Source organism: Phyllostomus discolor, chromosome 3, assembly GCF_004126475.2.
Source record: "Phyllostomus discolor isolate MPI-MPIP mPhyDis1 chromosome 3, mPhyDis1.pri.v3, whole genome shotgun sequence".
Lineage (NCBI taxonomy): Eukaryota > Metazoa > Chordata > Mammalia > Chiroptera > Phyllostomidae > Phyllostomus > Phyllostomus discolor.
This window is the reverse complement of record NC_040905.2, coordinates 101,540,251-101,566,549: the sequence shown is the minus strand read 5'-3', so window position 1 is coordinate 101,566,549 and position 26,299 is coordinate 101,540,251. Positions and strand designations below refer to the sequence as shown.

The 26,299-nt window shown below is 49.2% G+C and overlaps 1 protein-coding gene across 3 annotated transcripts in view; it reads left to right on the top strand.

Annotated features, from left to right (window-relative positions):
• The window catches only part of ABCC1 (ATP binding cassette subfamily C member 1), a 135,568-nt gene that overhangs the window by 107,740 nt on the left and 1,529 nt on the right, over positions 1-26,299 (top strand). For 2 of the 3 annotated variants that reach the window (XM_036020890.1, XM_036020888.1), the window contains 12 exons: positions 888-917; positions 3,628-3,718; positions 5,711-5,846; positions 7,840-8,047; positions 10,119-10,429; positions 13,956-14,155; positions 15,529-15,655; positions 17,003-17,104; positions 19,339-19,485; positions 23,437-23,595; positions 24,330-24,496; positions 25,814-26,008. In XM_036020890.1, coding sequence (XP_035876783.1) covers positions 888-917; positions 3,628-3,718; positions 5,711-5,846; positions 7,840-8,047; positions 10,119-10,429; positions 13,956-14,155; positions 15,529-15,655; positions 17,003-17,104; positions 19,339-19,485; positions 23,437-23,595; positions 24,330-24,496; positions 25,814-26,008 — 1,873 coding nt within the window. The remainder of the gene's footprint in view (positions 1-887; positions 918-3,627; positions 3,719-5,710; positions 5,847-7,839; positions 8,048-10,118; positions 10,430-13,955; positions 14,156-15,528; positions 15,656-17,002; positions 17,105-19,338; positions 19,486-23,436; positions 23,596-24,329; positions 24,497-25,813; positions 26,009-26,299) is intronic. The other variant, XM_028511155.2, reaches the window with a different exon arrangement.

Below are 26,299 nucleotides of genomic sequence, written 5' to 3'. Positions count from 1 at the left end.
CAGGGCCGGTGTGGAAACCAGCTTTGTGGCAGTGGACTATGAGATTGGCACCACTGTGGCCGGTGTGGTGCCCCTTCTGGCATCGGGAGGTCAGCTCTGCTTGTTCACTTGGCCATTCATTTGTTAATGAATGCACAGGTGCACAGGGCGCCTGTGTTTGCCTGGTACTTGAGCCACTGTGTGGGATGGTGCCCCTTGAATTGTGTGGTGCACATCCTGTGTAAACCCACACAGCCGTCTGATGTACCTGGTGCTGGGACCAGAGCAGTGGAGGAGATGCAGTCCCCCCACAGTTTGATGGGGGACACAAGCACTAAATAATCAAGGACATCGTGGTGGTGGAGGTAGGCGTGGCAGGCTGTGAGAACCCTGAGAAGGGGTCCCCATCCTAGCCTGGGAGGGTCCAGGGTGACACCTGAGCCAAATTACTTTCTCTTCCCCTCTTCTCGGCTCCATGAGTAGCTGGCTCAGAGTGAGGGCTCGCGTTCTCTGAGAGCCAAAGGCTGTGAGCTGGAGCTGAGGCCTGTGCCACCTCCCAGCTGTCCTGCCTGCCCTGCCACGCTGTGGTCCCTTTTTTCTTTCTCTCTGCTACTGGGAAAACAGGTGTAAAGACGGAATGTTGGTCTGCTCTTTTTTTTGTTTAAACTCTTAACAATTATAGCTTTCAGAAGAAAGGCCTGGTCTTGTATAATGTGCTTATCAGGGATTTACCGGAACATGTGGGATGGGGAAACTGAGGCACAAATGCAGCAGGTCCTTTAGCCATCCTTGCCTCTCACCCTTAAGAGGATACCTCCATCCATCCCCACAGGGGGTTTAAAATGGGGGCTTAGGGAGGGAGTTTTGCCTCGGTTCTTAACACTTTCTTGGATCGTGTGAATTCCCAGGCAGCAGAGCGGTGGACGAGGAAGAGGAAGGTCAGCGACATGTGGGTTAGACTTGTCCTGTTGCTGCATGCCTGGGAGGGGGCCCTTGAACGTCCGCCCTTGCACCCCCTCCATTGTTCAGCCAATAAACATTTATTGGGCACCTACTGTGTTCCAGGCTTCCTGGTGGGCACTTGGGGTTACAGTTTGATCTCTAGCTCTCCTGCTCATCAGCTGGGTGACCTTGGCTAAGCTTTGCTGTCTCATAGGTCAAATGGTGACAGCCAGCACTCCTTGAAGGAGATCCTGGTTGTGGAATGCCTGGCACACGGTGGATGGATGATGCATGGCAACAGTTTGATTATCACTGACTGATTGTTTTGCTGCTCATACCTCCTGGGCGTGGTCAGGACCTTGGCAGACCATAACAGTGCAGGGGGTGAGCACCTGATGGAGTAACTGCAGGTGGTGGTGGGTGCCCAGAGGAGGGATGTCTTCTAGCAGAATTTCAGCCGGAAATTCTGCCCTCTCTCCCTCTGGTGATGTAAGGGCTGGAACTGGCCGCTGGCTCAGACCCATCCTCCTTGCCTTCTGTAACCAGCGTTGCATGGCTGAAGGTCCTGACAGAGAGCCCCTTAGCAAGCCGCAGTGGCCAACTCCAGCCACTTAACAACAAGGGAGTTTGCCAGAAGCTCAGAAACCAAAGGCAAAACTGGACCACAGGACTCGGAAAACAGGAACTCTGGGAATGAGACTCCTTTAGGACACATTAGTTGGAGCTATTTTTGATCCTTGCGGGGCTGGTGAGCCGACCTGGGGAAGGGCCCCACCCTTGGCTGGGGGAGCCTGGGGCATCCTGACAGACAGTCCTGCCCAGACCATAGGATAGGGGAGGGCTGAGCCCCTGCAAATAAGGCAGTTGGGGCGGTGGGCGACACACATTCATGTTGTTCTTCTTGGACTCTCAGTCCCTCCCCTTGCAGAGGAGAGTTCTCCTGCTGCCCCCGTTGGCACATCAGCCTACGAGCCCAGTGGACTGAGAAGGGGAGCCGACCACAGGAGGCCCCTGTGGGGGCTGCTGTCTAGTCCTGGGGGCTGGTGCTGAGTGAGGAGCAGGAGGAGAAGAGAAGGTTGAGGCTTACAGAGGGTGGCCTGGGCAGCCAGGTGGGGCAGCCGGGCTCTCTGAAGCACTTGTTCACAGGACAGGTGTCTCTGGGAGTGATTTCAGGCATCCCCTGCTCCAAGAGAGCTGGCCCAGGCCAGGCCGGCCCCGGAGGCTGCGCATGTGCACGAGCATGGGGGGCCTGCCACTGCATGAAGGTCCTGCCTGTCCCGGCTTTTCTTTTTGTTAGGTTTAGTGTTTTTTTAAATTAAAAACAGAGATGTCGACATTAAAGGAAGTGTTTAAAGCAGTGACTCTCAATCCTGGCTGTGTGCCAGAACTCTAGCACACTTACAACTCAGGTAAGGAACGGTGAGCACCCTGATGCTGCCTTACTTAGACTCACCGAGCACCAGACACAGCTCATTCATCTCCCTGCATGCAAGGGTAGGTGGTGCTCTTACTCCCATTTTGCAGAGGTGGTAGTCGAGGCCCAGAGGTTTGTTGCTTCCCCCAGTACACGCAGCTAGGAGGTGAGAGAACACTTCACACCTGACTGTGCTCTAGCTCAGCACGGGTCCCCAAGGTCTTCACAGCCAAGGTTGAGAATCACGGCATGGAACTCCTGTCCTTGCCCCAGGAATGAGCCCTAGCTTTCCGTCTTCATTGTCTTCCTGTGGCTGTCACCCCAGAGAGCCTGTCGTTTTGGATTCTGCTGTTATGCATGTCACGTCAGCATGTTCCCAGGGTCGCCCTGGCTGTGTATTTATCCTCCTTCGTAACTTCCCTCCTGCATCCCTCCCCTCCTCGCCCGGGGCCATCCCTTCAGAGCCCTGTGTCGCGCTTCTCCCTTATCCTCTCTTTCTCTCAGCACCTGAATCAGGAGATCAGAGCAGAGTGGGTGTAATCAGTGTTTCACTGAGTGATTGGGAAGGTTAAAGGAGATCACTTATTTCAGCACAGTGGCCACCATTCACTTGATAAATGTTAGTGATCACCATGGAAGTGACCATGATTAGTGTTGATGGCTAGGTACTTCCAGGGATTGGGTAGATATCCTGCTGGTGTTCATGGGCCCATATCAGTTATTAAAATCCCTTCCTGTTAGGGAAGCAGCCACTGCCCCAGGTACCACTGCGCCAGACTTTCTGGACCACCCCGTGATTATGCAACCAAAGGGTTAACTCCTGGCATAACAGGATACCCCTGTCAGAACTGGTTGTTATTTATTTTGAGTATCAACCCTGCTTGAGATCCTTGGGGACCAGAGGACTGTGCCCATTCCCCGTGTCTGGTTCCTTGCATCCTGGCCCCATTGGTCAAGCTTCATGCAGCAGGGACACTGTCCGTGAACTGGATTGTACCTGTTGCTGCTGGCCCAGGACCTCTGTTCAGGCCTACCACCATCAGCTAACGGGCTCTCGAGATGGTTGCAAAGCATCATCCCTGCCCCAAGGAACTAGCTAACTAGCCATAGAGTTAGCTCCTGTACCCAGCTGGGAGCCTGCCTGTGGCCTCAGCAAAGCAGGTCTTGCTTTTTGAGCTTCCCAGGAGGCCAGGTTGTCTGCCGTCTCCCCCCAAAGTGACAGGTTTTCTTTGTCTTTGGTTTTGACATTGGCCTTTGAAACCACAATCCCCCCTTTCTCTGTCTTCTGCCAGGATTAGCAGGCATGAGCGGTCCAGGCAAAGAGACGAGGCAGATGGAGAATGGCATGGTGGTGACGGACGCTGCCGGGAAGCAAGTGCAGAGGTAAGGATGGGGAGGGAGGCAGGCACCACATTTCTGCCCCCTGCCTGTGGGGAGAGAGGAGGGACAGCGTGCCCGTGGCTTGGCTCGACCTACCAAAAAAGGCCTTCAGCTCTTCAGGGTCAAGGAAAGTGCAGGCTTTCTGCCTCCTCCTTCTCCTCCCCAAATCCTCCGGGAACCTCACTTTCCAGAGCACGGAGGCCTGAAGGGGGAGACTGGCACCGTTCCCACCAGGTGGCACGATCCACACGGGCCTTGTGATTTAACTGTTGGGCTGGGCTTCTGACGCTCAAGTTCCCTACATGGTGTGGATTTATGCTCAAGTCACTCTGAGGGGCTGGAAGATTGAGTCTTTAGGAACCAGCATTCAACTGAAAATAGTCACAGTAATAGTGGCCACTACATTTTATGCACCGTTAGGACCCGGCACAGTGCCAAGCCCCGTGCAGTCCACTGAACCTGGAGGTAGTTGCTGTCATCTGCCCATTTCTCAGATGAGCAGATTGGGAGCTCCCCACAACTTGCACAGCTGGAGAGAATTTGAGCTGGGATTTGAACCCAAGTCTGGCCTCTGAGCCACTGATCCTCAGTTCTACAGTTTGTGGCTTTAAAGGAGGTTGTGTTTGGTGAGATCATTGGGTATTTGGGGGACCTGCATTCTGTGGACTTTGTTGCTTAACCTCTCTGTGCCTCGGTTTTCTCAACTGTCAAATAGGGGCTGTGGTGTATCTGCCACACAGGTCGTAGTGAGGCTTACATCACATGGTGCACGTGAAGCAGTTAGAACAGTGCCTGTGCCACCAGCACCCAGTAAGCAGCACACAGTTATATCGGGGGAGCTGGGGCTACATGGACCTACTTCTTCTGGGGGTGGGGCTGTTTCACAGAAACGGGGCTGGGATGGAGATCAGTAAGAGCAGCTCTGCCCTTAGAGCCCTGGCCACAGTACCCTCCCAGACTCAGATTTTTGTCACCCGGGACAGGTGAAAACATTTCCTTCTCTGTCGGTGCGCCTGTTGAGGTGGGTGCCTGTGGAATGAGGCATATGCGTGTGAAGTGCTTAGAGCATTGCCGAGTCACGCTGGGGGCGGGGGGCACTGCCAGATTCAGGCGGGTGGGCGGCACAATCAGTCACAGTTGCTGCATCTAAAAATGTGCTGAAGCAGCTGAGATGAGGCCATGAACGTGGATGGTCCTGGGCTACCGGGGCAGGTGATGACAGGGTGCATGCTGGGGTGGTCCGTGGGCAGACTGAAGAAACATGCAGAACACTGGGGTACTCATTTTCTGTTGCTATGTAACAAATTACCACGCCCTAATGGTTTGTCATCTCCTGGTTCTGTGTCTTGGAGGGTCCAGTGTGGCTTAGCTGGCTCCTCCGCTCAGTGTCTCTCACAGGCTGCAGCCGAGGCCAGGCTGGGGTCTAACGAAGGCTCAGCTGGGGATGGATTCACTTCCAAGTACTCGGACTCAGTCCTCATTTCCTAACTGGCCGCAGCTGGGAGGCCGCCCTCAGCCCTCAGCTCCCAGCTCCCAGCTCCCAGCTCCCAGCGTCTCTCTGGCCTGGGGCTTGCTTCACTGAGGCAGGCAAACTAAGGAGGCAGGGGAGTCAGTGACCAAGATGGGTCACACTTCCTCACCTTCGCTCATGTGTGTGTGTGCTCTCACTCACACACACATACATACACACAATGTATGCCATTTCCCAAGATTATAAGTCCTGGGGAATAGGACTGCCTCAGGCAGGAAAGAGTTCTGGGTCATATGATCTGTGGTAATCTGCGATGGTCTGCATAAAGCTGATGACCACTGGTGGGCAAGAAATGCTTTTTGGAATAATGCCTGCACAAAGGACCACTTCTCTCACGCGGCCCTTCCCCTCTTTGGGCCGCATCCGTAAAATCAGAAGGTTGAACTGGTTTGGTACTTTGCTAGGACTGCTGTCCCTGCCCAAGGCTCCCGCTGCTTGACACCCTTGTGCCTCGCTTTCCCCAGACAGCTCAGCAACTCCTCCTCCTACAGCGGGGATGTCAGCCGGCACCACAACAGCACTGCCGAGCTGCAGAAAGCCGGGGCCAACGTGGAGGACACCTGGAAGTTGATGGAGGCAGACAAGGCTCAAACTGGGCAGGTGAGGGCCGGCTCCCTAATCGAGGGCGATGGTTGGGGTTTACAGCGTGTCATCATGTGCTGGGCCCAGTGCAGAGGGCTTTGTTTCTACTAGCTCATGTCTTCCTGATGAGGAGCCGGTAGAAGTACTGTTTTAAGTGCCTGGAACTGAGGCCTGAGAGCCTAGGTGACTTACCCAAGGTTGTAGCAGATGAGTGGCAAAGCCGGGATTTGAACCCTAGCAGTCCGACTCCAGGGTGGGCATCTGTAGTCCCTGCAGTACTCACTGCCACCTCCTTTGAGCAGCTGGGGGCCTCTCATTAGCAGTAGGTGACCTGGTTGCTTTAACTCAGGGTTTCTTACCATGCGGGGTTTCGTTTTATATGAGGCCATTTCAGACTGTTACAGACACGGAGCTAAAGAATATGAAATTACGTAGTCAGAAGAAAAATTTTTTTCATTTCTCTTTTAGCCCTTACAATTACATCACTGAGAAAGTTGGTTGCTAGCTTGTCTTTAATTTAATAACTGGCTTAGTCCATCTGGGCTGCTATAGCAAGAACATCATAGACTGGAGGGCTCACACACAACACACGTTTGTTGTTCACACACCCAAGGCTGGCGAGTCCAAGATCCAGGCACCAGCATGTTTGGTGTCTGGCGAGAACCTCCTTCCTCGCTCACGGACAGCGTCTTCCTCCTGCATCCTCATGCGGCAGAAGGGGCGAGGGGCCTTCGGAAGCCTCCTTTTATAAGAGCACTGACCCCATTCACCTTCATGAAACTAGTCACCTCCCAAAGGCCCCAGCTCCTAATGCCTAATACTAGGGGCCAGGGTTCCAACACATGCATTTTAGGGGGACACAGACGTTCGAGTCTCTGCCACGGACGATTGCTAACCTTCCTTTGTAACAAGCTGAGTGTGGTTAATGCTCTTATTGTCTTGTGTTTTGTTTTTACCATCGTCTATATTGGCCAGGTGTCAGTAGTTTTCCACTTGTGGCAATGATCCAAAGTTTATTTTTAAAAAATAAATGTGGGGCTTTTGTTTATTTGTTTGTTTAAGAACAGGGAACAGTGCTTTTAAAATAAATAAAAATAGTACATAAAGACAACCAACTCATGAAAGGTGGCATGGTACCACGTGAGGGTGGGGCACGCTCCTCAGACCCGCCCGGATGAGTCCAGAGTCTCCCAAGAACCTCTGTCCCCAGCTTGTCCCCTCCTCTTGCCATCACACTTGCGGCTGGGGGCGGAGGTGGCTATCGTGTGTCCTTCCCCATTGTTCTCCCCGACCCTCCAGGGAGCCAGAGATGTGACTCTGAACCACGGGCCTGAGAAGGAAGGGCCAGAGAGGCTGGGCCCGTTGAATCCCACCCTCCAGGGGAGATGTGTCCTAGGGTTACCTGCATTTTTTTACACGAGGAAAATGGGGATGGGGTCGGGGTATAAATCGCCAAAGTCAGGCCAAGAGTGGAGCAGGGTCCAGCCCACCCGGCCACCTGTGCCTCCCACGCTGCCACAGCATGAGGAGGGAGTCCCCGAGTCCCATGGAGTCATTCAGGCACGGCAGGCAGCTCAGCTGCATGAGGAGCCAAGTGGTCCCCCCAAAATGTCCTTTATTCTGGCGCCCCCTTCCCACAACATGAGTTTGAAGAACAGAGACGTGAAAAAGAAAAAACGGGAAGCACTCAGTTACACATGAGACCTCCGAGCTTTCACTGTTACCGTTCAACCAGACGGTAGTCCAGACGTGACTTTCGTGACGCAGAACTCAGCCTGGAGAGTCTGACACGACGGTGAGCACACACATGTGGAAAGACGCCTGGAGTTTGTGGAAACTAAGCCCAGCAGGGGCAGAGACCTTGGCTTTGTCTGCTGCGGACTGTCTTTGTCAAAAAATGAGGGGCGGGTGTCATAGCTGTGCACACAGGTGGAGGGACTGAACTACACAGGTGCTGGCCTTGGGTGGGTTGCTGCATTGTGTAAAAGGCTTTCTTTCCCATGGCCTCCAGGTCAAGCTCTCCGTGTACTGGGAGTACATGAAGGCCATTGGACTTTTCATCTCCTTTCTCAGCATCTTCCTTTTCTTGTGTAACCACGTTGCTGCCCTGGCCTCCAACTATTGGCTCAGTCTGTGGACCGATGACCCCATCGTCAATGGGACCCAGGAGCACACTAAAGTCCGGCTGAGTGTCTATGGAGCCCTGGGCATCTCACAAGGTGGGAGCTGCCCCTTGGGACCCTCCTCTGCCCCATCGGATTTTGGCACTTGGAACCAGTTCTGTGTCTTGTGAGAGAATTGGTTCCCCCACTTGTCAGGGTTTTATAGGCCCCCAACCAAGCCAAACCCAGACGAATGGTACCTGACACACAGTAGACACTCATATATTTGTGGAATGAATGTTTTTTAAATGCTTTGTTTCATGTGGCCCTAGAAGGTAGAAGGGAGCTCCAGTGTGCCCATTTTACAGATCAGGAAGTTGAGGGAGAGAGGCCACCTGGAGCATTGGTGCTTCTGCACAGTCTCATTTGTGGGCTTTTCCCTGCTGTCTGGGAATAAGAATCCCTAACGTGTGTGTAGTATTGCTCTGCAGGTGACATTTGGCAATGTCTGGAGATGCTTATGGTTGTCACAACTTCTGAGGGGGGTGATGGGTGCTCCTGGCATCTAGAGACCAGTGGTGTCGCTAAGCTCCCTACAGTGCACTGTGCAGATCCCACAACAGAGGACTCCCCAGCACCAAATGTCAACAGTGAGAGGTGGAGAAACGCTGCTGTTTGCCCTTCTTGGGGTCCCACGAGAGTCCCCAGGCACAACAGCATTAATACCAACGGCTGGTGGTTACTGAGCATTTACTTGGTGCCTGGTTCTGTTCTAAACGCTTTTATGTGTTTTAACTTGTTTCAGTGACACTTACAGAAACTCCGTGAGATAGGAGCTAATATTTTCCCCATTTTAGAGATGTGGAAACTGATGCCCAGAGAGGATAAGTAAGTTACCCCCAGTCACTCGCTGGTGTGCAGCAGAGCTGGCCGTGAGCGAGGCAGCCTGGCTCGCAGCCCACGCTCATAAGCACCACGCCGCCCAGCACGGCAGCCGTGTGTTCATGTGCCCATTAAAGGCATGTGTTGGTGTGTGCACATGTGCATTCAGTGTCTGTGGTACTCGGTGTATACAGTAAACGTGTGCACATTCGACATTTTTGAGGACTTTCTGTACACCAGGCACACTGCTGGGTAGACCCCTTACATTTGACAGTGCTATAAGTATCGTTCCCATGTTACAGATGGGGACACTGAGGCACAGAGGGAGGCTGAGTGACTTGTGGAAGGTCCCCCACCTGGTAGGTGACAGAGACGAGAGTTGACAGTGTTGGTTCCAGAGCCTGTCACTTTAGCCCTGCCTCCTGGGTTTCTTCCTTGACTAAGGAGGTGAGGATACAAGCCTCTCCATCCCAGTGAGATCACCTCTCTGCAAAGAGTGGGTGCCCTTCCGTGGGTTGTTTGGAGGAGCCACAAATGCCTCCTGAACTCTAGGAGATGGCTTTGGAAAAACCCAGAAGAGCAGACATGGGTGTTTTAAATTTCTCAGTCCCTCTAACGCCCTCTTAGGGCAAATGGCTGTGGACTCCAAATTATAATTGATGGGAAGTGGGGCACAGAGAGGGTGTGATGTTCACCTGGGCTCACACAGCATCAGTGTCTGTTCCAGAGCTGTGCTGTCCTGTAATGTGGTCACTGGACACAGGTGGCTATTTGAGTTTCCCTTCATTTAAATTAAATAAAAGTAAAAATTCAGTTCTGTTGCAGTAGCCACATTTCATGTGCTCAGCAGCCACATTTGGTTCACGGCTCCTGCGTTGGACAGTGCAGATAGAGACTGTGTCCACCATCACAGGAGGCTCCGCCCCACTGGGCTGCTCTAGAGCAGCGGACCAACCAATGGAGAGCAGGAACCTGGAGCAGGCTGCCTGGAGTGGAACCTCATCTCTGCTGCTGATTGGCTGAGAACTTTGAGGGTGACAGAATTTACCTGAGCTTCAGTGTCCTCATCTGTGAAGGGTATAATACTCTACTTTCTACAGAGTTGTCATAAGGCTTAGATATATGTAAAACTCCAGTGCAGTGCTTAGCATATAGTTAGCACTCAATAAATAATAACCACTACTATTATTATTAATATAAGCTGGGGGCCCAGCCGTGCTGCGTCCACACGGTGGCAAGGCCACTCATCCCAGCCTCCAGCTCGGCCCCTCTCCCAGTGTGGAGTTTGACACCAGCGTGTTTGTAGGTATCGGGGTGTTTGGCTACTCCATGGCCTTGTCCATCGGGGGCATCATTGCCTCCCGCCGCCTGCACCTGGACCTGCTGCACAATGTCCTGCGGTCACCCATGAGCTTCTTCGAGCGGACGCCCAGCGGGAACCTGGTGAACCGCTTCTCCAAGGAGATGGACACGGTGGACTCCATGATCCCGCAGGTCATCAAGATGTTCATGGGCTCCATGTTCAATGTCATTGGTGCCTGCATCATCATCCTGCTGGCTACTCCCATCGCCGCTGTCATCATCCCGCCCCTGGGCCTCATCTACTTCTTTGTCCAGGTAAGAGGTGGGCTCCTGGGCTCCTGTGTGTGTCGTGCTCCCACGTGGGCACAGGGCTCACTGCAGGGCACCGTTTCCCCACCGTGGAGCTGGTGAGGGCTGGCTGGCCGAGCCTGGATTTGTTGTCGGTTCTGAGCACCTTAGCTGATTGGTTTTAGCTTGTGATAACCAAATGTACTTTTTTCCTAGCAAGTTTTATTCTTGTAGCTGTGACTCATAAAAGAAAAAAGCTATAGCTATAAAGATACTTTTATTATTGAAATTTCCTTCAGAATTTTACGAAATTCTCTAGTTCCTAAGCTCCCTGCAGGTAACTTGAGACTCGAATAAGAGCAGCTTACACAAGATAGGAGTTTATTTTTCTCTCTTGTAATAGATATATTGAGGTGGACCACTCAGGGCTGGCAGGGCAGTTCCGTGAGTTTGGTAATACCGCAGACTGCTTCGCATGTGTGTTTCAGAAAACAAGGCTGAGGAAGGGGAACAGGGCAGGGAGCGCACGATAGCTGAGTCAGCACCCCTGTGGTTTCTCAGGCAGTTGCACACAGATAGTGTTTCCAGTTGACAGACGAGCTTGTTGAGGCCCTAACGGCCTAGCTGGCAGTATGAGCTTATGTCCTTCTGATTCCAAAGCTTGTGCTGGTAACTGCGAATCTGCTGGTCCGTTCTTTCCCGTAAAGTGTGAGCTGAAGCACGGCTGCTGGTGGGGACGGTGGTTTCGATGCAGCATAACGACGGCAACACAAAAGAAGGGTGAGAAATCGTGAAGGGCTCCGTGCCTCAGCTCACCTAGAGACTGCTCATGGAGGGCCCCCTGGAGGCCCGGTCCAGCCAGCCCGCCCCCGGGCCCCACCACACTGTGGCCCAGTGACTGATGAGCATGAACAAGGGTGGAATGGGGCAGAACAGGCCCATTCCCCAGCCCTCACTGTAGTCGCTTCAGCTTGGTGCCAGTGTTGGAAAATCATCTGGCTACATTTACCAAAAATGTCACCCATGGTCATACTCTGGCTGGAAATTTCCCTGAAAGACCCAATCCAAAAGAACAAAATAGACCGAATTCAACAGTTGAAGCAGCTCAGATATCTCCAGTAAGCAGGACCGTGAGCAAACCATGGAGTGATTCCATGACAGAATCATATGTACCTTTAATGGGGATCAGAAGGGAGACGCTGTTGCAACACCACCAGCTTTATTTCTAAACCACAAAGGAAATGAATTTAGCTAAGGATCATGTTGAATGTTCACTGTCGTTTTAACTAAGATGAAGTGCATAACATGCGTGGGCAGGACTGAGAAAGGAGGCCAAAAATGAAACATTGCCTAAGGGTTGGGATTATGACAGAGGTTGTTTTTAATGGCTTTTGGCTAAATATATACTTAACCTATAACTCAGCACTCTGCCTCCTTAATTTATATGCAAATGAAATGAGAGACTGTAGCTTGCCAAAAAAACAACAAAAACTATGGTAGAATGATTTTAGCATCTTGACTCATAAAAACCCTAAACTAGAAACAACTGGAATGCCCCTTACGAAAGAATGAGTAAGTACGGTGTGGTCTGTTCGTACAGTACAGTGCAAGTGACTCAGCAAACAAGAAGAAAGGAACTACGGCTGTGCACAGCATGGATGAGTCTTGCAGAGACTCACTGTGGTGACTGAAAGGGCCAGACTCCAGAGTTCCTGCTGTGCGGTTCAGCAAGTCAGAACGCTGGCCACAGGGGGCTGTGAGAGGATTTCTGGGGTGCTGAACTGTTCTGGGTTTTGATCAGGTGGTGGGTGTGCCAGTATGAATAAATGATGTGTTACATCTCAGTTAAAAAGTGGCTTTTAGATGGATGTACAAGGCGGGACGCAGAAAGACCCGGAATTTATTGATTAAAAAATTGACTATTTATTCTTACATGTTTAAACTTCATTCACCTTCAAGGTACTCTCCATTTGATGCAGTACACCTATTGAGATGTTTTTCCACTGCTCAGAACAGTTTGGGAGTTTGTCAGTTTTGATGCCTTTTAGTGCTTCTGCCATTTTTTAGTTTCACCACTTTCGTATCTGCAAAATGTTTCCCTTTGAGAACTTTTTTTCATCCAGGGAAACAAACAAAAACGTGGGGGTGAGATGGGGTGAATAGGGAGGGTGGGGCACAGAGGTGTTGCCATTTTTGATCAAAAACTGCCCAACACTCAGCAGGGTGTGGGCAGGCCTGCTAGTAAGTCACCCATCATGAAATGAGCAAATGTGTTGAATCTTCCAAAAAATTTCCCTGAAGCTGAATGCAGCCCGCCACAGCACCAGCTGGGATGCTGATATGGAAGGGCTCACCTAGTGGGGGAAGCCTGTACTACAATGGCCTGCCCTCTAGAAGATAATTCCGGGGTTTTTTTGGTTTTGGTTTTGGTTTCCCCCTCCCCTCGGACGTATGGGGATGTGTATATGTATATGCACTCTCTTCTGGGGAAGATCTAAAAGACTATACACTGAAATTTGAATCATGCCTATTTGTCTCAGGATATGTACTTACTGTACTTACTGTAGTATTTATTTATTCTCCCTATCTATATCTCCTACCCTCAACATTTTAACATGGATATTCTTTACTGTTAAAATTTAAAAACAAGTCATTTTTATAAAACAGTAATGTGCAAGGTAAGGTGATGTGGAATTCTGAGGGGCTCTCGTGTTGCTGGAGGGAGGCGTTTGTGCCTCATGGAATGGTCTGGCCTCCCCGGACGCCACTTGCTGTTTGTCTTGGCATCGCAGCCTTCGGCCCACTGCCGGCACGGGCAGCTGCCCGTGGAGTGGCCATTGTCGTTCATGGGCACCAGGCACTGTCTTGGTCTCTGAAGAGTAAGGCAAGTCCAGAGTGTGGATTGTGTCTCTGGAATAGAGTTTCAAATGGAAGCTAATAATTTTTTTTTATCACATTATTCCTTAACAAAAATTTGTCTCAGCCCTGACAGGTGTGGTTCAGTGGGTTGGGTGTCATCCTGCAAGGCGAAGGGTTGCCGGTTTGATTCCCAGTCAGGGCACTTGCCTGGGTTGTAGATTCGGTCCCCGTCAGGGTGCGTGTGGGAGGCATCCAGTCGATGTTTTTACTTCACATTGATGTTCCACTCTGTTTCTCCCTCCCTTCCCCTCTCTAAAAATAAGTAAGTCTTTTAAAAAACATTTTGTCTCAGGTTAGATTTTCATAGTGAATAGAATTCTGAAGATCTGACAAGTAGAGTCAGTTGAGCAGGTGAAACACTGTAGAGCAGTTTCCATCCAGGATGTTTAGAAAGGGAGCCAGTGCGAGGAGGTGACCACAGCACATGAGCGTTAGTGTTACTATTGTCATTGCCATCGTTGTTGGTTCCATGCCTGCAGTCACCAGGTGAGTGGAGACACCTGTTAAGGGCGGCCCAGCTCCAGCATTTGGCCTCCTGGAATCATCGTTCACATCCAGACTTCCTCCAAGCCAGCCCTGGGAGGCTAGCATGAGGGCAGCTCTGCTGAGTCCCCTGTCCTTTCTGTTCTCCCAGAGGTTCTACGTGGCCTCCTCGAGGCAGCTGAAGCGCTTGGAGTCAGTCAGCCGCTCCCCAGTTTACTCCCACTTCAACGAGACCTTGCTGGGGGTCAGTGTCATCCGGGCCTTTGCGGAACAGGAGCGCTTCATCCACCAGAGTGACCTGAAGGTGGACGAGAACCAGAAGGCCTATTACCCCAGCATCGTGGCCAACAGGTGGGTGCACTGAGAAGCCCTCGTAGTTTGTGGAGGAGGGTGTGAAGCCAGACTCAGACCCCTCAGAGAGAATGGTTAGACTTGGCAAGGACAGACTGACCACTCAAAGCAGACAAGGGCACTGTGATCACCTAGCACTCCAGGGGCACTGCAGTGCAGGGACAGAGAGTTCTTCTGGAACCAGAAAGGACTGCAGAGCCTGCCCTTTCACGGTCGTCCTGGAAATACACGATCATAGTGATGGGCAGATTCAGCTGTTGAGTATTTTCCTACCCTAGTTTCCAGCTGAAAGTGATCACCCCTGACCCGCACCCCCTGATGTGTATTGGAAGGAAATTAATATTAGGTTGAACCATGTGAAATTGCCATTTGGGGCATCAAGAATGATTGAATAGCATTAATAAAAAAAGGAAAAAAGGTTTGCTAATTATTGACTGAATTTAAAAAAGTATCTCATCCCTAAAGTATTCCCCTCACTTGCTTGCATCCTGATCTAGTTTTTGAGATGTGGGGCAGAAAATGCTGGGGAAGGGGTAGCCACTCACACAGAAAAAAACCTGTAGTGTAAGACTGGGCGGGAGACCATGAGTTACTGGAGACCTTGCCTTCCCTTCAGAATTTTAGGGAGTTTGTCAGAATGTGGGTCTGTCTGTGCGAGTCGCTCACCCCGTGAAGATCAGTCACATGAATCTTAAGGGCTGGAGTAGAAAAAGGTTAAACCATCTCCCTAGAATGCTTTCCGTTTTGAAACATTAAAATAATATTCCTAATGCTGTGTGATACCTTGTAGAAGTTATCTTTACACCATCAAAATATCTGTTTATATTTTAAAAGGTAAAAAATAATACAGTTTAATGTTTCTGAGATAAGGATGATCTGGGTGTGGGAACACTATCAGTTACATTGAAAATAGTATTTTTTTCTCACTGCTGCCGTTTCCTGCCAAGAAAAGTTACTTTAAATCAGTGGTGCCTCTTACAGTTGACGACTTCTTAGTATTTTAGTTGTTCAGGACATCTTTTTACAAAAATGCACACACGGCTGTATTTTAAAGGTTTCCATGAAAAAAAGATGGTTTTTAAGAAAAGCGAGCTTTAGTGTTCTGGGATGATTGCTTCCAAAGAACTGTCTCTAATCCCTGGGGTTGCCAGATGAATGAGGAGTTCCTGAAATCATGTCCCTTTGGCCCTCCGTCCTTGTGTGTCCTAGGAGCGGGGCAGAGAAGCCCTCTCTCAGAACTATCAGGGATTATTTCAGTTAGCCAAGTGCCTCCTCCCCACCCCAACCCCCCGGAACTGGAAACCAAGTCTCTGAAAAGCTGACTCTGGGTGTGTGTGCACTTGTCCACCTCTCTGCCTGTGTGTCTCATGCAGGTGGCTGGCTGTGCGGCTGGAGTGTGTGGGCAACTGTATTGTTCTGTTTGCCACCCTGTTTGCAGTGATCTCCCGGCACAGCCTCAGTGCCGGCTTGGTGGGCCTCTCAGTGTCTTATTCATTGCAGGTAAGAGGGGAGACTCTTGCTGGATTTTCCATTTCTTTTCCTGGGAAAGCCAGCTGTCTTTGGTGTGGGTCCCTGTGGGACAGTGGGAGAGGAAGAGACTGAGTGGAGTTTGAGGAGCAGGTGTAGATCCCAGTGACTGACTGGGGCAGCAGAGATTAGACACATGGCCTGGATGCCTCCAGCTACAAGGGCAATGCTCTTAGTACTATACATTTCCCTCAAAGCACTGCTTTAGCTGCATCTCCCAAGTTCTGATACATTGTATTTTCCTGTTATTTTCTAGTTCAAAATTTATTTTCTAGTTCAAAATACTTTCTCATTTCCTTTCTGACTACTAGTGTGGCCCAGGGGTGATTTTGAAATGTGCTTGAGAGAGGCTGTGCAGCAAGTCTGCTGAAGGTTCTTTGCGGGGTTGCTGATTACTATACCTTTCTTATCCGGAATAGTTCACAACTTACAATTCGTTAAAATAAAGCAACTCAAGCTCACTCTAGAACAGTGGTCCCCAAGTTTTTGGCACCAGGGACAGGTTTTGTGGAAGACAATTTTTCCATGGACGGGTAGCAGAGGGGATGTTTTTGGGACGATTCAAGTGCATTGCATTTATTGTGTACTTTATTTCTGTTACTATTACATTGTAATATGTAATGAAATTATTATACCACCCATGCTGGTGTTAGCATGTGGACTTACCAAAACTGTGATTGAGACAAGTGCACAGTGCGAGAAAGAGGTGCAGGCAGAAGTGGTAAATAAAGTAACGGGCAAGCCACTCACGGGCTAAAGTAAGTGTCAGGTTCTGACTTAAAGCCTGCCACCAGATGCAGCTGTACCACTGAAGTACATCAACTCACTTGCCATTTATAAAGCCTGCCACCAGTTGCAGCTTACTTGTCACTTGCCAGTCACAGACAGGGTTTTGATATGAATCTGCAAGAGACTGATTTATTATGGTCTCTATGCAGTCAAACCTTTCTGCTAACAATAATCTGTATTTGCAGTCACTCCCCAGCAGTAGCTTCACTGCCTCAGCTCCACCTCAGATCATCAGGCAATAGATTCTCATAAAGAGCGTGCAACCTAGATCCCTCACATGCACAGTTCACAGTAGGGTTTGTGCTCCTGTGAGAATCTAATGCTGCCCCTGATCTGCAGGAAGTGTAACTCAGGTAATAATGCAAGTGATGGGGAGCAGCTGTACATACAGATGAAGCTTTGCTCGCTCAACCGCCGCTCACCTCCTGCTGTGAGGCCTGGTTTCTAACAGGCCACAGACCACTACTTGTCCATGGCCAAGGGCGTGGGTGTCCCTGCTCTAGAAGCTCCATGTGACTCTTCCACTCACAGGTCACCGCCTACTTGAACTGGCTTGTTCGGATGTCGTCGGAAATGGAGACCAACATTGTGGCTGTGGAGAGACTCAAGGAGTATTCAGAAACTGAAAAGGAGGTAGAGCAAGCCCCTGCCCTTACCTTTTGACCTTGACCTTCAGTGTGGCTTTACCGAAAAGAACTCTCTGAGCCAAACCACGCATGCCTGCAACAGGCAACCTCTGTCTGACAAACTTAATGTTACTTGTTACATATTTTTATGGGGGACTTGCTATGGGAAATGAGACTAGTTTCTTCTTTTAATAAGTTTTGAAGTTAAGGACAAATAAGGTGATTAAAAGTATTCAAAGTCAATAACCAAAATCAGTACATGGATATTGTAAAGATCATGATACTGGTAAGGAATTGACCCAAATTTGGGAAACCCTGCGGTTACTGTTTGTAGATGGAGGAAAGGTAGCCTCCAGAGAGACGGTGGCTGATTCAAGGCTGTGAGCAGTCGGTAGGACCCAAGTGTCCAGACTTCAGTGCCATGTTTCCTCCTTTTTCTGTCTGCACACCACCACCATCTCCATGGCCACCAATAATAACAATAGGGACACGTCCTGTGCCCTTATGGAGGTGTCAGGCCCTATCCTAAACATTTCACATAATCTACGTGTTCTCTGCACAGTCTTATAACTCACATTCTTATTATTACTCCCACTTTCCAGGGGAGGAAACAGAGACAGAGAGCTTTAGTTACTAACACTTGCCTAAGATCACATGGTGGGGGGGTAAGTGTCAGACCCAGGATTTGGGTCTGTGCCACTGCGCCGCACTGCCTCCCAAGAGAATGCCCCTTGGGAATGAGACCAAGGCGGCCCCAGTTAAACTCCATCTTAAAGGATATGCACAGGTGACCAATGGCCCCAGTCCTTTAACACTCTGAAATGGTGAACCAGGTCCCATTTCATCAGAGGGCATCAGCAAGAGTGGTGTGAGTGACCCCTGTAGAAATAAGAGTGTATTACACCAAGGAGTTTCCCACCCTACGTTGAATTTATTTTTTTAATAACAGCCTTAAGGTATAATTCACATGCCAAGCAGGTCATCCACTTAAACTGTGAATTCAATTTATTTTACAAAAATATTTTACTTTTTATTTAGTGCTACATTTTTTAGAATAAGTATATGTAAAAATACAAGAGGAAGTAAAGATCACCCAGAATCTTACCACTATTGAGATATATACTTATTTATTGTTTATATGTTATATATTATGTATAATAGATATTTACAGTTGGAAAGTCCCATCTACTTCTCTCCAGTCCCTCCTGTGTTTTTATAGCATGTCCAAAGGGACGCGCTGTAATTTATACACATAAAACAGAATTTACATATGTATAAAGTATGATTTACATATGTATTTGCATATACACATATAATGTACATGCATAAATTATAAAAGGGAATTATGCCTACTGTAAAAAAAATAATATAAGGATATTACAGGGGAGAAAGGATGAAGTTCTCCTTTGTTCTCTCCATTCCCTTCTTTCCCCTGTGATGGCCCCGAGGCTGGCCTGGAGCATGTCCACTTGTAAGTCACAGGAAGCGCTGAACTGGACTGAGAAAGGTTTCAGAAATAGCAGCTGTGTGACCCCAGGGCAAGTTACTACCCTATATTCTGTGTCTCCGTTTCCTCATGTGTGAACGGGTGATGAAAGGACCCCACTTACAGGGTGCTAGTGAGGATTAAGTGAGGTAATATGATAGAGTGATGTGTAAGTGTCAGCTGCCACTTTCATTGTTGCACTCCAGACCTAGAAGGCAGCCAGTCAACCTCGCGTCTGTTCAGAGAAGACCACTGTGATTCAGTCCATAAATATGTATTGATAGCCTACCGTATGCTCTGGGCCCTGGGATGTAACAATGAACAAAGAAAGAATCTGTCCTCACAGAGTGGATATTCTGGTGGGCATGGGCGACAGGATAAACAGATGCACACTTACAACAGCAGGGGCCCTGAAGGAGAAGGAAGCAGGGGACAGGAGAGATGGGGGGTCTGGAGAGTGGAGCAGGGGAGAAGAAAGATGGGTACAGGGCTGGAAGGGTGGTCCAAATTGACCTCAGATCTGCAGGATGTGGGGGAGCAGGTTGGGAAAGAGCGTTCCAGGCAGAGGAAGCTGCAAGTGCAAAGGCCTAGAGGAGTCAGCCTGAAGTCATTGTGGGGAGCAGAGTGAACAAGAAAGAGGGAGGTAAGGTCAGGGGGGTCGTGGAGTCCAGCTCATATAGAGCCTTGGGGCCCCTGAGATGGACTTCAGATTCCTTATGTATCCCTCTCTCCTGCCCTCCTGCCACCCATTGCAGGCTCCCTGGAGGATTGAGGAGATGGCTCCGTCGAGCACCTGGCCTGAGGTGGGAGGAGTGGAATTCCGGGACTACAGCCTGCGTTACCGAGAGGACCTGGACATGGTTCTCAAGCACATCAATATCACCATCAATGGAGGGGAAAAGGTGGGTGCACACTGTTCTCCCACCCATTCACAGTTGGGCACGGGTTATGACCAGCAGATGAAACCAGCTGTCATTCCCCCAGTCCATCAGAGCCATACCATGTGGTGGAGTGGCCTTCTATTGGAGGGGCTTGTGGAAGTAATAGCCACTTAGACAGTGTCTGATGCGATTGTCTACTGGTAGCCTGAGAGCCAAATATGGCCCAAAGATAGGTTTTGAAAAAATCTGAATAAGTTGCAAATATTGAAAAATTTTGAACCTGTCTCAGTAAAAAAATCTATTTTCTGCTTTTCTTGAAAGATTACGTCTAGCAACACTGGGCTCATACTCCCCACCTGGCTCTTTTTTTTTTATTGATTCTATTACAGTTCTCCCAACTTTCCCCCCTTTGCCCCCTCCACCCAGAAACCCACCCCGCTCCCTTGTTCAGGCAATCCCCACACCATTGTTCATGCCCATGGGTCATACATATAAGTTCTTTGGCTACTCCATTTCCTATACTGTGCTTTACATCCCCATGGCTATTCTGTAACTACCTATTTGTACTTTTTAATCTCCTCATCCATCCCCCTCCACTCCCCTCCCATCTGGCAACCATCAAAACACTCTCCATATCCATGATTCTGTCTCTGTTTTTGTTTGACTAGTTTTTAGATTGAATTATTGACAAGTATGTATTTATTGCCATTTTATTATTCATAGTTTTGATCTTTTTGTTAAATAAGTTCCTTTAACATTTCATATAGTAATGGTTTGGTGATGATGAACTCATTTAGTTTTTTCTTGTCTGGGAAGCTCTTTATCTGCCTTTCAATTCTAAATGAGATAATTTTGCTGGACAGCTATAGGTCCCTGCTTTTCATGACTTTGAATATTTCTTTCCAGTCCCTTCTTGCTTGCAAAGTCTTTTGAGAAATCAGCTGACAGTCTGATGGGAACTCCTTTGTAGGTAACTGTCTGCTTTTCTCTTGCTGCTTTTAAGGTTCTCTCTTTATCTTTAACCTTTAGTATTTTAACTATGAAGTGTCTTGGTGTGGGCCTTGCTGCATCCATCTTATTTGGGATTCTCTGTGATTCCTAGACTTGCATGTCTATTTCCTTCATGAAATTAGAAAAGTTTTCTTTCATTATTTTTTCAAATAGAGTTCTAATTTCTTTCTTTTCTCCTTCTGGTACCCCTATGCTGTGAATGTTGGACCTCTTAAAGTTGTCCCAGAGACTGCTTATACTATCCTCAGTTTTTTGGATTCTTTTTTCTTCTTGTTCCGATTGGTTGTTTATTGCTTCCTTATATTCCAAATCATTGATTTGATTCTCAGCTTCATTCACTATACTGTCGTTTCCCTGTAAATTGTTTTTTATTTCAATTAGTGTTGTCTTCATTTCTGACTAGATCTTTTTTGTGCTGTTGAGATCCTCACTAAGTTCATTGAGCATCCTTATAAACCAGTGTTTTGAACTCTGCATTTGATAGATTGCTTATCTCCATTTCATTTATTTCTTTTTCTGGAGTTTTGATCTGTTCCTTCATTTGGGCCATGTTTCTTTGTCTCCTCACTTTGCAGCTTCCCTGTGTTTGTTTCTATGCATTAGGTAGAACTGCTATGACTCCATGTCTTGGTAGTGTGGCCAAATGCAGGTGTCCTGTAGGGTCCAGTGACACAGCCTCCCCTGTCACCTGAGCTGGGTACTCAAGGTGCACCCTTCATGTGGGCTGAGTACACCCTCCTCTTGTTGAGCCTTGATTGCTGTTGGTAGGTCAATGGGAGGGGTTTACCCAGGCCAGGAAGTTGCAAGGATTGGCTCTCCTGACTGACCACCAACCTCAGTCCTCTGAGGGGGATCAGCTGTGCAGGGGCAGTGTGGTGATGCTCTGGTGTGGTCTATAGATGTCCACTGGGTGCATGTGTCCTGGGGTTTCCTGGGTGGTGCAGGCCAAGGTCAGCCCTGACCTGTGTGTTGCCTGGGGCCACCCTGCATGAGCTATAAAGCAATCTGAGACAGCTGCCACTTGTGCTGGGCCTGGAGATTTCCAGGCAAAGCCAAGAGGTGAATCTAGGCTGGTTGCTGCTAGTGCTGGGCCTGGGGCTACTTAGCGAAGGTACTGAGGTCAGCTGTTGCTTGCTTGAAAAGAATTAGGAAGTTGTGAAGCATGAGCCAAGACCAGCCATTCATATGGAAAAGCTACCCAACAGCTGTAAGTTAGTTGGGATACAGTCTCAGGGGATCTCTCTGGTTGGGCAGACTGTGTTAGCCAGGTTGATGGAATCTCAGATATGGCTCCCACCTGTCGGCTCTGTGGCTCTGCGGCTCTGCTTGCCTTTCTGTCTGGGAGAAAGCTCTCCCCTAGCTCTTGCCTTGATGCCAGATACTTCTGTTTCTCCCTGTATGTCACTGGTACTTTTCAAGCTGCTACCCTGGTGCTGGAGCTCAGAGGGAGTGAGTCCAAGTAAGTTTGTATGTGGGTTCCTGAAGAGAAACTGCCTGGGATTCCAGTGGTTTCTTCTACTGACTCCATCCTTATTGGTTAGTACAGCCAGAAGTTACAGGGACTTAACCTTCCTGGGACTGGAACCCTGGGCTAGGTGACCTGGTATGGTTCTGGGAATCCTCGCTTCCGAGATATCCCTCCCAAATTTTTATCCACCACACATGTATGTGGGACTAGCTTGTTTGGCATCTCCGTCCCTTCTACCAGTCTGGATGGATGTGGTTTCTTTAATTCTGTAGTTGTCAGACTTCTTCTATTCAACTCAGTTTCTGCCGGTTCTGAGTGATGGTTGTTCTGTAAATGAGTTGTAATTTTGATGTGGTTGTGGGAGGAGGCAAGCTGTGTTTACCTATGTCGCCATCTTGACCAAAAGTCTCCCCACCTGGCTCTTGCTAGACAAGACATGAGTCTCCTCATTCACCTTGTCCCCACCCTCCACTCCAATCAGGCGCCTACCTGGACCCTGTTGGTCTTGAGTTTGGGATCTCTAGGATAGAAAGATGTCACCATTACTGCTAGGGATGACTCAAGGGACGTGTGAGATTGTTAACATTTGGAACATTATCCTTGGTCTCAAGCTGTTCCTGGAAGACGTCCTTCCCTTGAGACCCTCAGACTCTCCTCAGGAATTATTATGCCACGGTTCTTCCTGGCCATTTTCCAGGGGAGAGTGCTGCCTTCATCTCTGAACATATGGACTTGTTAAACTGCTCCTTCTACCATGAGATAATTCTCTGCTCTGATCCCATGAGATAATTCTCTAACTTATCAGGAGGGGAAGAACGGACGGGTGGTGTTCTCACTGAGGCTTTATGGCTTCTGTTGTACTGTGAGACTGCTGTTAGTGCTCGGGGAGGCCCACTTCTCAGAGCCCAGGTGGAAGGGGAGTTGTGTTTGAATGTCAGGAACATTAATCACTGACCATTACATAGGAACCCAGTTCCCTCCAGAGAGGGCCAGTGGAGACCAGGTCATATCTGTAACCCCGTGTGCTCACGCAGCTGGGATGGAGAGGAGCGGGTATGCAGGGGGATCTCCTTGAGTCTTTGAGCTATTTCAGCTGCTCAGGATGGGGAAACTCACCATCAAAGAACAGAAAAAAACAATGTGAGGGGAATACCTGATTATTACTTAATGAGTTGAAAATAATAGGGACTTATTTGAAATCCCCCCTGCCTGATGCCTAGACCTTTGGAAGTCTCTAGTCACTTACAGAAAGAGGTAATTATAATTTTAACTTATATGAAGAGCAAAAAGAAGAGAGTCCTCCTTGACCTTTGGCCAAACAGCCCCTATAGGCATGTCTCCAGGAAGCGGTGAGAGGGGGTGTGGCAGGAGTCGGGTTGACCAGATGACTGAACTGCTCTAGGGCAGAACCTGAAGTGAGGGCACTCTGGGGCAGGAGGTGTCCCCCAGATAGCAGCATTCCCGCCTCATGCCGGGCCCTTCCTGTTCCACAGGTTGGCATCGTGGGGCGGACAGGAGCTGGGAAGTCATCCCTGACCTTGGGCTTGTTTCGGATCAATGAGTCTGCCGAGGGAGAGATTATCATCGACAACGTCAACATCGCCAAGATTGGCCTGCACGATCTGCGGTTCAAGATCACCATCATCCCCCAGGTGGGGTCTGTGTGAGGTCATGGGGCTGCGCCAGGTCCCAGTAAAAGCAGCAGATGTCTGTTTTCAATGGACAAATATAAATTGCTCCTACTTTATTACTTTTATGAAAATTATCCTGTTTCTTCTACACTGAATCTCCTCTGTGCATATAAATGGCAATGGGAATCAAGCAGGCGTCATCCCGTCACGTCCGCCACCCTGCGGGCAGTGCCCTGAGCATCTGACAGGACCCACTAGGACACTGGCTTCTCTGCCAGCTCTCAGTCAGGACAGACTTCTCTGACCCTTCCAAGAGCTAAATGAGAAATGAGAATTTTCTAGACTGATTTCCAAAGATGGTGATTCCCTAATATGTTGCCTTTTAGTGTTATTTTCCCTAAAATTTCTTCGAAGATTTTTTTTGGACGGGGGATGGGGAGGAGTCCACAGTACTCTACGATTAAGAATTACCCATATTGCACCTCCTTTCTGGAAGGTTCCTGACACATTTGCATATTGAAGGATACAGGAAGTTTTGCAAAAAAAACACCATGTAATCTATTCTATTTCACTTAACCCAGAATTTTCCAGATTTTTTTCATTATTAATATCTCCAGAAACAGTAATTCTGAGGAACTCTGGAGCCGCATCTTGAACAATTCTGTCAAGAGCTCTCTGTGTCTCTCCCCTGCAACCCTCCCCTGTCCTGTCTGACGTGAGCCTCACACACCTTCTGCTTGTCTTCTCTTGGACAGGACCCCGTTCTGTTTTCGGGTTCTCTGCGCATGAACCTGGACCCATTCAGCCAGTACTCGGATGAAGAAGTCTGGACGTCGCTGGAGCTGGCTCACCTGAAGAACTTTGTGTCAGGTCTTCCTGATAAGCTGAACCACGAGTGCGCGGAGGGCGGGGAGAACCTGAGGTAGGTTGGGGGGGGGGGCGGCGGGGTCTCCTCAGCTTCACCTCAGCCAGGTTGTTTGAAGAATCTGTCCTTTTGCCTTTGTGTCAGATCCAGGTGTGAGTCACTGAGGGTCCAAGAAACAAAAGGCTCAGCCACAGATGAGCCTTTTGTTTCTTGGACCCTCAGTTTGTGTCTGTGAAGTGGGTTTCAGTCAGGTTTCATGGCTGGGCTCATGCGGCAGGGGGTCTGCAGCTGAGTCTGATCTCGTTGTCCTCTAGTGGGACAGTTGTGGTTTGCTGCACATGTCCCTCCTCCAGCAGACCAGCCCAGGCATGTTGTCATGGTGACGGCTGAGCTGCACAAGTGTGTAAAGCCTGGCATACATTCTATGTCAACTTCTGCTGGCCTTATGCCTGCCAGCACCCCACTGGCCAAAGCTAGGCACATGGTCGAGTCCAGACTCCAAGGTGGGGACCTGGATATGGGCCCCTTTTGCTGTCTGTCACACTACCCAAGCTGAACTGGTCAAGTATTTTGGATATTGCTCTGAGCCCTGTGTCTGAGAATGATTCTGAGCCCACTTAACAGTCAAAACATTCTGACCAATTAGCGGTGTCTGCCATAGGCTCAGGTGTGGGAGTGGACCTACGAGGGGAGACCAAAAAAACCCCTGGAGTTAATTTATTAAAAAACTGTGTATTTATTCTTACATGTTTAAACTTCAGTCACCTTCAAGGTACTCTCCATTTGATGTAACATGCCTATCAAGATGTTTTTCCCATTGCTCAGAACAGTTTTTGAATTTGTCAATTTTGATGCCTTTTAGTGCTTCTGCCATTTTTTGTTTCACCTCTTCCACATCAGCAAAGCTTTTCCCTTTGAGGATTTTTTGTCTGGCGAAGCAAAAAAAAGTCACTCCATTGAGATCTGGTGAATAGGGAAGGTGGAGCACAGGTGTCAGGGCATTTTTGGTCAAAAACTGCCGAACACTCAGTACGGTGTGGGCAGGTGTGCTCCTAAATCACCCATCATGAAATGGACACACACGTTGAAAGAGTCCTCAGAAAAATTCACTGAAGCCCAACACAGCCCCTCACAATAATGCCAGCTGGCACACTGATACAGATGGGTTCCTAGAACACGCACCTAGCTGGGAAGCCTGTACTACAAGGGGCCCGCCCTCCAGAAGATAATTCCAGGTTTTTTTGGGTCCCCCCTCGTACTCTCCTGGTCTAAGGAACACCAAGTGTCTCTTCTCCCTTCTCCCAGCTCAGGCCAGGGCTCAGGGTCAGGGGTGGTTTTGACACTCTGTCTCCTGGTCTTTGTCTCGTGGCCAAGTATTGGGCAGCGCCAGCTCGTTTGCTTGGCCCGGGCCCTGCTGAGGAAGACAAAGATCCTTGTGTTGGACGAGGCTACAGCAGCCGTGGACCTAGAAACAGATGACCTCATTCAGTCCACCATCCGGACGCAGTTCGACGATTGTACTGTTCTCACCATCGCTCACCGGCTCAACACCATCATGGACTACACAAGGTGAAGCCCCTGGCACGGAAGGCCTCCAGGCCTCAGTGTTCACCTCATTCACTCACTCATTCATTCATCCATTCATTCATTCTTTCAGCCTTATCCTTATGCCTAGTGACAGCCCCAGGAAACCTCTCTTTATCCCTGGTACTAACAGGTATTTTTGATACCCCTCAATTACTCACTCAACACTTAGGAACCTGCCTAAGGGACCTTACAGATTATTTGGGGGCTGGGTGCAGAGACAAATAATAAACATAGCAACAGATAAAAGCAAATTGTGCTGAGAAGGAAATAGAG